The sequence below is a fragment of the Rhipicephalus microplus genome, chromosome 3, assembly GCF_043290135.1.
Source record: "Rhipicephalus microplus isolate Deutch F79 chromosome 3, USDA_Rmic, whole genome shotgun sequence".
Taxonomy (NCBI): domain Eukaryota; kingdom Metazoa; phylum Arthropoda; class Arachnida; order Ixodida; family Ixodidae; genus Rhipicephalus; species Rhipicephalus microplus.
The window spans coordinates 233,734,674-233,748,036 of NC_134702.1; the positions used below are offsets into that span (position 1 = coordinate 233,734,674).

The window sequence follows — 13,363 nt, forward strand, 5'->3', positions numbered from 1 at the left end:
TGAATGCTGAGAACTGAAAGCAGTTACTCCATCTATTTCATCTTTTATACCTCATTCCCTTTGCTAACACTAGAAGTGTAGTTTATTTTTTTACCAATTTATCTTTTGCAATAGCGAGTGCTTTATTTGGTACTGGTATTTGGTACAGCAGATCGAAAAAAGTCGTTAGGAAGTAAATGTTGAAAGCGTATGCCCCCACTTGCAATCCCCACATATGTCCCCCACATGGTAATCGAGAATATTCATAGTTTAGAGCATTTTTTTGTAACTAAAACATGGTGATGGTGCTTCCGAATCAGCATAAGCTAGCCGAACAGTGCACCACCGACAGTCTGCAGACTATTTATTCTTTGTTTTTTTATTTATTTGGTACAACAAAAAATGTATACATTGAAAAATATATATACACAACTAAAAAAGGCCCGCTCTACTGCAGGTCAGGTTGCGTTGGGGGCACAGTGACAGTGGTGCTGTCAAGGCCCTGGCTGCTGTGGCTGGGCAGGAAGCCAGCTGCCGCGAGCAGCCGATAATCTGCACTCTGAGAGTGGGGATCATCGGGCTGCTCCACAACAAATGCTTCTCTGAAGCGCCGCTTCCTGCCCCCACAGCGATCACCAGACCCTGGCAGCCACCTCTTAATAAAGTTGAGGGCCTCCGCCTGGTCGCACCCTGCTTTTTGGCAGATGACATCTGCATACAAGAACAGAAATACCATAGTACACATGAAGCACTGCAGTACAGAGAATACACAAGGGTACACACACATAAAACAATGAACAAGTCTAACCTGTCACTAATCTACAGAGCCTCAGGTTCACAAAGGCCCTTTTCCCTTTTCTGCCATGAAGGCTGTACAGCACTTGCACGTCATGTGCCAATACAGCCTTCATGGCATTCACACTAATTTCTCGAAGGCCACGTCCCCCAATCTGCAGGAGGTGCTTGCGCTGTAAAAAAATGCAAGAAGCATAGATGGGGTAAACGCAACAGCACATCGAAATGTTTTCATGATAAAAATCTGCAAGAAGAGGACACTGAAAACAACAACTTGAATTTTTGGGCATCACCACATTTCATTGTTTTTTTACGCTAACTTCAACTGACTTGACCTAAAATGGTTTCCACATCAGCCCTCTCACACTCAGTGTGAGAACCTTTCAGAGTCCTTCTCTGAATGCAGTTTCGCTGTTATGAAATCAAATACAACACTGTTATAACCCTTAATAAATATTGATTCTAGCTATGAAATAGTATAATTACTTTGTACAGTGCTCAAATTCCAATACACGTTTCTTCGAGGTTACAATGTCTTTGCCTGAATGTTGACCAGGAGTAGCTTCTACAGGTGAAAAACGATAAAATATGTGGAATTCAAAAAGAAGCTTGGACATGTTTTTAATCAATGCATTGTAAGCAGAGCACAACAAGATAAATGAACATGATCAAGGCGTACTAAGAGGCAACCTTAGAGCGACCAAATCTTGGTCATAGATGAAACCGATAGAAAAATAAAGGTCGCACTAGATGGTCGCACCATTTGCTGTTTATATTTTTCTGTGATAGCCAACAAAGAGGCCTGTCGCTATAGAAATCTCATCACAATAAACAAAGGTGCATTTTTCTTCACACTGCGAAATTGGGTGCATGTTAGATTTTTAAAAAAGTAAGAAATCGGCTAACACAAGGCAGGGTGAACTGTAGCTCAAAGTAGAGAGAGCCGCAGCGGACACGAAATAGGGTGATAAATAAACAAAATTACTGAATGTCTGTTTTAAGCAGGCTATTGCTAGTCACTGCCCATCAAACACACGATGCCGCCTACATCGTCTGCTAGCTTAGGACAGTTCACTCAGACTTCACAGACTATAGTAAATACAGTCGAATCTCATTAATTCCAACACATTTAATTCGAACTGACGCTGTGGTCCTATCAAAGCTATACCGCGCTCCGAAAATGCTCTCAGCACCCCGCCCAATCCTGCGGTGGCACTTCAGACACCTCATCGCTGTGCTTGAAGAAGAAAATGAAGAAAAGGAAAGAAAAGACTGCGGTGGAATGTTTGCCAAATGCCAATCTGCAACATTCCTGTGCCCCGCTTTGGCTTTTTCCGTCCCTGCCACGTAAAGACCCTTCTCTTAACACTGCGCATGAAGAGAAAGAGGGGAAAAAAAGCTGTCGCAGAGAGTTGGCTCTCTCATGCCGATCTGCAACGCGCCGGTGTCACGCTTCCCTGTTTTTCGTTCCTGCTATGTAGAGACTCTTCTCCTTTCAACACCGCGCATGAAGAGAGAAAAAAAAAAAGCTGCCGCGGAGTGTTTCTCTCTCGAATGCCGATCTGCTTTTCTCCAGGTGGAGACGCTCCTCCATTCTCATCATGTGCTGGCCACGCTCCGGCTGCAGCGCAGATGGTAACAGTGGAAACACAGTTGTCTTCGAAGAGTGTCAGCACTGGACATTGCCGCGCGCAACTTCTTTTGCCAGGAGAATACTGAAGCCGAAGTACAAATGCTTTGCAAACTGCACGCAAAACTTGTTGACTCGTTGCAAGGCCAACGAGTACAGACATGTATTGACTACTTTAATTAATGACGGATGTCCTGTAATTTGTGAAAACTTCTCCATGCACATGCATCACTGCATGGTGAGTCCTCCGCTCGTTTACCGTATTTACTCTATTCTACCGCGCCCTCGATTGTAACGCGCGCCCGATTTCCACGACAAAAAAAAAAAAAGACATCGGTTGCAACGCGCACCCTTTTTTCTCGTTGGCCCGCTTGATCACACCACTAGCGAAAACGACTCTTTTTGAGAGCGTCTTCCGTTTAAATATGAAGTACGGGGGAAGCTTATGCCTATCTGACGTGCAACAGAGCGTTGCTGTCACTCTAGTTTTACCCTGGCCCGATGTCAGTACACAAACTTGCTTCACCCCCTTCTCCTAGACGGTTGAGGTGCCAGGCATGTCGAAGTAAAGAGGCGTGTGATCGGCATTCCCGATTTGCCCAAGCAGGTAGCCGTTGTTGTGCCGCAAGTTTAGGAGGAACCTCTGAAGACTCTGAAGCTTTTCTTCGTACTCCTCCAGCAACTTCCGGCATATGCCCGTTCGCCTTCGGAGGGAAAAGCCTTTTCTCTTCATAAAGTTCGTTAGCTAGCACCTGCTCGCTTTAAAATGGCTCTGCATTAGCCCTTTTTCTAAGGCTAACTGCATAGCCTGCACTTGGAGCAGCTCTGTCGTCATGGGCCGCTGTGCCGCTCACTGCTTAATCACATACTCGCAGAGCAGCTCTTCAATTTGTGGAAACCGACCCTGCTGTGGTCCACTGAAGCCTTGCGTGAATCTTTGCTGTCGACAATATTCTGCTTTTGTTTTCGCCAGTCCCGCACGCACGTTTCGGGAACTCCGAATGACCGCGATGCGACCCGATTTCTGTCCGTTCCGGCACACGCGACGACTTTTCTTTTAGAAGCAGCATTGTGGTGCACTCGAGTTTTTGGAGTCGGCCCTACCATGCCGTCGATGCTAATGTACTACAAGATGACGAACTCCTCAGCACACGTATGAAGTGCCGCACATGGGAAACACGTAGGCAGAAATGACCGACGCGCCATGCCGACGCACGTAGGGGGCGGCCATTTTGTAAGTGGCGATGCCAATAGAATGACCATATTCAGTTTTTTTTTTCGTACTCGATTCTAACGCACATGCGATTTATGAACTCTCTTAACCGAAAAAAAGGTGCGTGTTAGATTCAAGTAATTACGGTAACGTTCATTATTTTGAACTTCTTTTAATTTGAACAAATTTGTACGAATTATTCATATTCGACTGTAGTACAGTGGCTCATGAGATAACCTGACTAGTTTGTTTCCCGAAACACAGTATCTTAAAGCAGTACTAAATTTCTGCATGTTACATAGGCATATTAAAAATCAAGAAATATACACCAAAGCCGCAGCCACAGCTTTACTCTGCACAGCTGCCTCTGCTGCCTCCACTTCTCCAATTGTACCAGCAGGCAGCCGGGGAAGGTCAGAGGGGTGCTGTGCTGGCTGGGCGTGCTGAGGCACGGACAAGAGCCGTACCTTGTGCTTCAGCTGTCGCACCTCCTGCAGAACCTCTCTTTGTTGCTGCCGGATGCCAAGTTGGATCCGCAGGATCCGTAGCAATAGAGCTGAAACATACAACAGTACATACCATATTTACTCGCACAATTTGCATCCTCACATAATTTGGTCACCAGTATAATTAGCCAGCCTGCTTTACTACAAGAAACTTTTTGCTCGCATACTTTGCCCTCCCCAACCAGCCCGAGCCACCTTGCCAGCACACACACAGACACATTTGACTTCATGATGCTCTGGTCAGGCACATCTCTTGTCGAGCAGGCGAGTGCAGTCTTACACAAAATGGACTGAGTGCAAGGTCCCTTCTTCCATGAACTTTTATGCTTTCCCTAGAATATCGAACTTGAAAACTGAAACCTGTTTATGTGTAGTCCGAAATGCCTAAAGGTTTGCCTCCTATCTTCCCACCTCTTCCACGGCAAGAATGTATTCCCGAGACACAGCACAGATGTTGAACGTGTGCAAGAACCTGTCACATCAACTAGATGAGGCAGATTTTCGCACTCATTTTTTTTTTCAGTTTCGCCATCTGGCCATTGCGTTTTTACCGTTCCTTGTGATAGGCTACAATAATTATATACGAGGCAGATTGCTGTTATAAAGCTTACCGAAGAAAACTGAAACCGTGCTACCGCTAAGCACATTAGCGTGGAGTTCTTCGACATGCAATATTCAGTATGGGAGCCAGCAGAAGAGTGCGTTGAATAAGACTTAGCATAGAAGCTTGGGTGTGTTGGTTAGATATCGGAGGGAACACAACGCAATAGAAGACTGGGACAAGGAATGGACACACACACACATGAAGGGCGACACACACAGCACTGTGTTGGCATCTTGTCTGCATCTTACTTTACGTTGGGTTCCCGACAATTATTGGAGAGTACTTATGTTCTCTGGTATAACCCTGTCGTGGGAACTGGTTTTTGTGAGCACTGTTTGGAAGAACTTCAAGAAAATGGGGGCATTTGAACAGGCTTAGCAAACAAATGACAATCCGCTTTGAGACAGCTGTGACGGCGCCTGCAACATATATTCCAAGTTGAGCTTTTAGGCCAGCGATTCCTACTAGCTTCACACATGACCGGATTGACAAAAAAAGTACACATAATACGCGAGTATATACCGCATTTAACTCTGTAGCTTCGATGAACCAGGCAGATACACAAATTTATCCGAAACTCCATTGATTCTGTTGCAAAATTATTCAACAAACAAATTGCGATGTTATCAATGTTACTATACGATTGTGGCACTTTACCATTGCAGCTTTCCAAGAGGCACACATATTGCAGCGTTAGTTCACCACTCGCAGTTAATTGTATGCAGTAGGTTGCTCACAGCAACTGACTGCATGCAATGGTGAAGATCTTGCATGCTTGCACCGCTGTTTCAGCATGCTGGCTGCTTCCCATACGGCTATCAATTGATGTTCACAAAATTGGGAAGATGAAGAAAGACTACACAGTGCCCTCTGGCCACCCTATACTCCAAACCTCCAGCCAACAAACAAACAAAAGAAACAGAAGTATGCAAATGAATATTATTCCTAATGCAGCTGGAATGGAGTGTAGTTTTCACCAATTCTGTGTGTTAAGTCAATATGGAGTGAGTTAACTCCATAAAGTAGCTTTTCTCATAACAGTGTTCACTCTATTGTAACACAAGAAGTGACTTCATAGCATCTAGAAGGAAAGATAGAATCTTCAGTATTTGATAGAAATGTGAGGCTCTACCTTAAAACAACAATAATCTGGAAAAAGAACTTATTACATTCGAAAAAAAAAAGGTAGCACAGTTGATCCCTTTTACAAGAGACACTGATGTAACAGACAAACGGGGATAAGAGGCACCAGTGTGCAGGCTGACATTTGGCCCATCATGCATCAGGCACTCCGTAGATGCGCCTGTGCAGCCGGGAGCCCTACAGTCAAGCATGCTGAGCAAGACTGTTGACCACTGTACAATGACACATTGCCACAAAATTTCAAAACTTCATTTCACAGACTTCTGCAAAAGCTTCTTACACTCTTGCATAATTTTTGCACAAGCTTCTCTCATTCTTGCGTGATTTTCGTCAGAACATATAAGTGTTGGAAGTTGTATGTCCCCAAAAACTTGCACAATACAAATAGCATACATTAAAGTCTATCACTTAATACGTGCATAGTGTAACAATGAAAGGAAACTCACGCATGGTTTGCTCCGAGCCTTCCCCGTGCGGTGCCTCCTTGAGCCTTGGAGAGCACTGTACAGCTAGAGCAAAGTAGCATCAATCCAGTGTTAATGGCAGGTTAACAAGACAACAAAACTAACCCCCATATTCATAAACGCTCCCCGACTCGACTTTCACCCTTCACTTGACAGAGTTGAGCACTGTGCCGCTGCTCGTTTGAAAGCGACGCTGCGCTACTCGAGAATCACAGCAGATTATTGCTGACATGCAGCAATTTTCTCTGCTTAGAGACGGCGCTCCCATCAGCCATCTCAAATGAAGGTGAAGCGTTGAGTGGAGGGACGTCCTAGAATAGGGGGTAAGATTGGTTACAAGAACACTACAATAGACACACTTAATTTTTACACTTCATCTATATTGCACAGCTACACACATTCTGCATCCTTATAATGCAACATATACATACAGGCTTATAAAGTAAACACTGTGGGCTGCTCAAATAACACCTACACAAAAAGATTACCCAAAAGTGGCCATGCGCAAAGTACTTTTATTTGAAACTCACAAAACTTTTGCGGTGATGGAGAATAAATAAGACAGGTTACGCTTGGAGGCACATGAGACCTTCGCAGCTTTCATAAAGTACAAAAAACAATATGGTATGTGTGTGTGTATGTACGCATGAAGCTTCAGCCTTTACATACGGTTTCTTGAAAGAATCGACTATGAATTTTATGGCACCTGTGTCCTTCAGCGCAATTGAAAGCCTGCTGATCAGTGTGTGCAATTGTGGAATAGTTACATGGAAAATGGCGTGAAACACCTAAAATCAAATTTTTCTAGCAAGAAAATATGCAGCTGTGAAATATGCAACAGTGGGAGGTGACCACAAGAGTGATTTGAGTGTAAGTGGCAGTATTCCGCATTCATGCACCCCGCCATTTTCAACTGTTGCCCAAAAGCAGCACCACTTCAGCGTGCTACTTTTTTTTTTACATCATAAACAGCACGGAATACAACGAGGATGAAAACAACATATGCAATTAAATTTTGAGCACTATTTATGGTGCGCATGATTGATTGATTGATATGTGGGGTTTAACGTCCCAAAACCACTATATGATTATGATAGACGCCGTAGTGGAGGGCTCCGGAAATTTAGACCACCTGGGGTTCTTTAACGTGCACCTAAATCTGAGCACACGGGCCTACAACATTCCCGCCTCCATCGGAAATGCAGCCGGGATTCGAACCCGCGCCCTGCGTGTCAGCAGCCGAGCACCTTAGCCACTAGACCACCGCGGCGGGGATGGTGCGCATGAAAAAAAAAAAAAACAATAGGCCTTTGTACAAGGACGAATTCATAATTTGCCTTCACGGACCTTCTGTTAGGCTGCACCACATACAGATTTCTTGTGGCTTTCAAAAGAGATTTGAAAAAAAAAAAATAACCGTGTTTACTCTCGTCATGAGCGCACTCACTAAGTCACCCTCATTTCAGTCACCAAAATTATGAATTTTTGTTTCTTCCACATATTAAACACACACCTTACGTTCATCTGCTGAAGTCCCACGGGCTCCCCCCCCCCCCTTGCCGCCTTCGCTCACTGCACCGTGCCATTTTATTTTTGTTTCTATTTGTTCACGGAACGTCCCCTGTCTTTTTTAATTATCTCTTGTAACATATGTGGCATTATCTTGTTCCCGAGGTGCCACAGGTGCTCTGCTATGTAGATGCACCATTAAACTAGTATTTTTGATCAACTGTGCATTTCTGATGTTTACCTTGCAAGTACGTAAAACTGGCATGCTTCTTGATCTACGATACACATGTGGCTTGTCTCACTTTGAAGGAAAAGTTAGCATACAATGGTGTAAATGCTTAGAATTCGAAATATTGAGGCAGCAGCACACCGGAGATGATCATATGGTAAAGAAACAAGTGCTGCCTTATTACTGGCAAGTTGTCACTTATATGTACAAATAAATTTTGCGAGCTAAAGAAAGTACAAAAGCACAGCGAGGCTATGATGTGGTTCAACCTGTGGATTCACTTCATTTATCACGCCATATGATGAAGCTTCCTTTGGTAAAACTGCTCAGATAAGAAAAAAAGTTTGCTGTCCAATACAGCAACTATACAAAGTGTGCACGTGCATCTCGCAGCGCCTTTTCGTCACTTCCGAAATGCGCCACCAACATGCCCGGGCACCAACCGAATCTATCGCCTACAACTGCCATGTTGTCTCCTCGTGCTTGCACCCGTTTAGTTTTGCCTCACGATGCAAGTTTGAGAAATTATGAGCTGCTAGTGAGGCAAGTTGATTTAGTAGTCCACGCAGAGGGAGCAGAGCTTAGGGTGTTTCTTCGCTGAAAGTTATAACCTGAAATTGAGAACGCACATTCCGATTTTCCTAAAAGTACCAGCGTATTTGGCTGGTGCAGATTAACAAAAGCTACTTGAAAAAACTTTGCAATATTTGCATCTTCAGGTGCAACTTCATTACGGGTAAGTGCCATAGCCAAGTATTTACCTGCAAACAGATATAGCTTACCAAGATACTGTACATACAAACTTGTCCGCAGTTAAAATCATGATGGCGAGGAAGGCGGTTAAAATCGTGATGGTGATCGCGGAGATTTGGTATTGCATTGAAACAAACTATAAAGAATGGGAAACAATATTAGTTCACTTTGAAGTATAGCCGATCGGTTCAAGTTGGGCGTCAGGATTTTTTTTAATTAGTCAATTAATTCTATACATGGTCTCTATCATGTTCAGTGATTCCACTGTACATTAGCGTACAACAAAAGCAAAATACAAAGTGAAAAGTGTGTTAAAGCATACGCGAAAAATAAAGTGATGACTGGCATTACCGCGGCACACACCACGCAAAGTCCCTATCTGCCTTGTATTATATTTTCCTCGACTATTTCCACAAATTTCAATCAAAGAGGCTCAAGCTCAACATCAGCACTGTTTAAAACACTTGGGGGGGGGGCATTGCTACTTTGGTGACGTAGGCCGTGACAATATATTCATACTATTATATCTCTTGTAAACTTGCCTAGCTCTGCACGACTAGTTTTCGATGGGAGCAGCTGCGCTTCGCACAACCACTCTTAAAATTGCGGCTCGAGAGATTTTGAGCTTTCACTTGTTTTTGGGCCAGGCAATTTGTAGTGAAAGCAAGATAATAGGCCCTCATAGGTTGTGGCGGGCAGCCGGTGTACGCCGTGGCTGGTATATGTGTCGCACATCTTGATTATCTGGTCTTGTATCGAGTGAACGAGCGAGGCCTTCCTAATCCAATGAGCTAGTTAAAGTAAGACAACAAAAAACCACAATGCTTCCACATCGTTCACAGCAACAGATGACGAGCCCCCAACAAACCGCACTGCAGCACGTGAACTGCCGTAGGTACCCAGGGAGTTACCCGGGCATGGCGGGAGAGGGCGACAACGGCAGAAGTGACATCACAAGAACACTATGTATAAAGGGGACATTTAAAGACTTTTTTCCCATTTTTAAACTTCGTGCACTGTTCTGCCACAATTTATAGCTCAGAATAGTTGTATTTTGAAAAGGGCACTAATTCATAAGCCCAATGGTTCAAGGATGGGTGCATTTAGGGGGCCCATTCTACGTTTTACTTATGCCCTTCAAGAACTTGCTTACAGGGCCAAAGTCCTGTTTCAGAAAGAACACGCTAGTGCGTGGCCAGCAGTCCGTCAAGCATTAGTGCTGGTGAGATTTGGAAATGCAGCGCATGAGCATCCTCATCTGCTACTTCTCTGCTCATGCTCTCGGGGCTTACTTGCGAGGCACGGTCCTTCGCACTTTTCATTTTCACACTGTAAATCAACTGATACCAACTCTGCCTTCCATTATTTAATAAACCAATATTTCATGGTCACGAGGACGAGCTTAAAATGTTTGCTACATCAGACCTGAACAGCATTTTGAGTCATCGAAACTTGCTAGTTGCAGCGAGCATTATGCGAAAAATATGATGTGCTTTACGGTGACAACTTGCAAAACACTGCAGCAACGATTAAAATCATGCATTTTTTGTGCTCACAGGAAATCCCTGAAGCAGGAGGCACTGGGCTAGATAAATTGTGCAGCTAAAATACGGATGCGCTTTCCAATGCTGTCATGCGTACAGGCGGAGAAATGGCAGACAAAACTGGGCGCACCCCGATTCTATGCGCATGCGTTCCATTCACAAGCCTCGCTGCCAGTTAGCACCACATGGCTCACTGTCCATGAGCTCGCTTGTTTCCTGTAACAGTGGACCATACGGTACACCTATTTAAAAACGAGGATAGAATGTATATAATGCAGCATCTGATGAAGCCATGACGATGTGTTGCTGATGAAATCTGGAACTCTAGTTAGTACCCTTACTGTTAACCAGCCGACCGACTAGCAAAAAGATTTGCGACTGAAATGATGGCATCTACACCTGCCCTTAAAGGGACACTGAACAAAGTTTTTGCCGCCGAGATTTTCAGCCAAAGCAAAAGATTGGGCCATGAAATTCATAGACAATAATAATTTCAAGCAGAAACTACGAAAACATACTGAATTTAATGAGCCTTTTACAAAATGCCGCGTCTAGCTCTTAGACACGGCGTTTTCTGAAAGGTTGCGACATTTATTTTTCAAGTTTTTTTTTTTGTTATTCAAGACAAATCTACGGTGCATTGTTCACAGAAAACAAAATTGCCTCGGTAAGATTTCTTTGCGAGCAGCTTACTAATTTTAAGGCAGGCGCGTTGATTCGTGAACTGAAGGATGCGAGTGATCGATCTTGCCTGCTAGTGGCTAGGCGACAAAGGCTTTACCTCATGTCCTGGTGTAGCTAAGTCACGCAAATGGAGCAGAAAATGTGCATTATCATTTATTTCACCTAAATATCACACGTATGTGACTTATTGCCGGTGACAGGTGATCAGGATGAAGTCGACAAGTTGCAAATCTGAACAAGAATTCACTCGAATGAAAAACCAACCTATACTCACGTGCACGGTGAAGTCGAAGACGTCGTCCGTCAATGTTGTCGCTGATGCCCGAAGGAAAAGAGAAGAGGACAAGTGACGGGGTCGTCTCTTTCTATAAAGTCGGCGGAACTGCCAGCACGGCCAACACAAAAGGCTTCGGGTTGACATTCCTCTATCTGGGCATCAGTCGCTCCACCCGGGCATGCAGCTGCTACTGGTTCTACTACTATCCTCTTCCCCGTGCCTCTTCCCGACATTGCAGTGTTGCTGCCATACTCGCGAACCTTTTTAAATTAAAGCACGCAATCATGTATTATCGTGCGCCATACTAAACTTAAAAACAGTGCGCCGGTACGTGAGATCACGAAGCGCGGTCCACGCCATCACAAGAGCAATTAGAGAAATGAAACAAAGAAAACAAAAATGTATAAACTATTTTGTCTCAATACGATCCGCAATCCAGTTTCCTGCAGCGGCTTTTGGCTCTGTATGAACAGCCAAGCCAGTGCCAAGCCAAGCTTGCGTCCCTGATCAGCTGTTTGTTTCCATCGAGAATTCAACAGTGAACTGGCAATTTGTTCAGATGATATTGCTAAAGGGCTTGAAATTGAATATTTCTCTACGTACTACTGCTGTACTTTTCCTCTCTGTTTCCTGACCACAGTGATGAGATTGAGGAGGTTACAATTTAGAAAACAGCAAGTGCAGCTCAAGCATTGCTAGTATCGCTGTTTCGGTAATAAAATGTTACAAAGATTTTGCCCCGCGACCTGCTTGCCGTGTTCGAGCACCCAGTAGAAATTTACGGTGCCGCGTTTGAAAGAGTTGAATAAAGTTGCAATATTACGAAAGAAAGGCTCTGAAGCAACATCGTATTTTATCAGGCCTACACCTCCCACACCTAGACGAGTAAAACTCGTCGATATTATCTTGCAAAGCTGTGTATAATATTTAAAACACATTCTTTAGCCCACGATGAATTGTTCTCTCGTGTGGCTTCTCCATTTGGTACTGTCATGTTAACTTACAAAGGCAACTTTCCATATTTAGTCTCTTTAGATGTTGCAAAAGCTTGACACGTGGTGTGTATGCCATACTGATAATTCTCCTCGTAACCTGGGTCCGCCTCTTTAAACAGCGTCGCATTTTATTGTTCGCTATTGTGTTTGTTTTATACTGTAAGCGAGGTGTGTGATTTCATCAATATTCACGAGTGTTCCCTGACTATACAAACACGTGCGTCTTATTTGGTGCGGTGCACGTTTGTATGTAGCAAAAAATGTCATTTCGTCAGCGTTTGTCTGCATACACTTGCATGCCCTGCAGTACGTGTACATAATCAATGCAGTAAGGACTGCAATGCATAGCCTTGCATGGGACATATATTCCATGCACCCTCAGAGAAATGTTGTTTGTTATGAGCCTACTGTTTATCATTACATTTTTTTTTTGTTAAAGTTTCATCTCTAAATAAGGCAGCTGTATACAGGCACGAGCTTCAGCAGCTTCCTCGTTGTTCCATTTTAAATAAAAACACCAAGCCTACCCGAATCAATGATCTGTTTGCTATCATTACTGTTATGTGTTCTACGATGTACACAAGGACAGTAGTATACAAAAAATAGGGAGGGAAGTGAATGCCCTGCCTGCATGGCTGCGCCATTTCACAAGATCAGGCGCTGCGCTGTGAAGCTTCCTACCGGCCTGCAGAAATTCAAGGGAGCGTACAATAGCGTGGTTCAAGAGGACTTGTGGGGAATACTAGACACACTGGGTGTAAAAGATGGAGTCACTAATCGTTTAAAGGAAATCTATAAAACTAACAAGGTAGTTAAAAAGTGGGAAAAACAGGTATCCAAGCCCACAGTGGTGAAACGTGGACTTAGGCAGGCGTGCCCACTGTCACCCTTCTTATTTATGATGTACCTACAAGGATTAGAGGCCAAATTAGAGTCAAGGGGACTTGGCTTCAACCTCTCTTTAGTCAAACAAAGAGAACTCATTGATCAGGCACTACCAGCATTAATCTACGCAGATGATATAGTGCTAATGGCCGA

General features: G+C 44.0%; 1 protein-coding gene across 2 annotated transcripts; it reads right to left on the minus strand.

The window, feature by feature from the left end:
• Nucleotides 1–342: 342 nt before the first annotated feature.
• LOC142804166 (uncharacterized) lies at nucleotides 343–11,732 on the minus strand. Of its 2 annotated transcripts, none has more exons than XM_075890811.1 (5): nucleotides 11,328–11,732; nucleotides 6,317–6,371; nucleotides 4,085–4,173; nucleotides 788–947; nucleotides 343–690 (listed from the first exon to the last, which is right to left on the minus strand). In XM_075890811.1, the coding sequence occupies exons 1-5, from the start codon at nucleotides 11,472–11,474 to the stop codon at nucleotides 428–430; spliced, it is 714 nt and encodes a 237-aa protein (XP_075746926.1). In that variant the 5' UTR covers nucleotides 11,475–11,732; the 3' UTR covers nucleotides 343–427. The 2 variants fall into 2 exon arrangements, with proteins under 2 accessions (XP_075746926.1, XP_075746927.1); XM_075890812.1 differs by having other exon boundaries at nucleotides 6,317–6,379; nucleotides 11,328–11,464.
• Nucleotides 11,733–13,363: the final 1,631 nt, after the last annotated feature.

Coding starts and splice junctions, on each gene's coding strand:
- LOC142804166 (XM_075890811.1), bottom strand. CDS start 11,474: ATGTCAACCCGAAGCCTTTTGTGTTGGCCGTGCTGGCAGTTCCGCCGA. Junction 4,174..6,316: donor AGGCTCGGAGCAAACCATGC/GTGAGTTTCCTT, acceptor TGTATGTTTCAG/CTCTATTGCTACGGATCCTG. Junction 948..4,084: donor TGCGACAGCTGAAGCACAAG/GTACGGCTCTTG, acceptor ATTTTTTTACAG/CGCAAGCACCTCCTGCAGAT.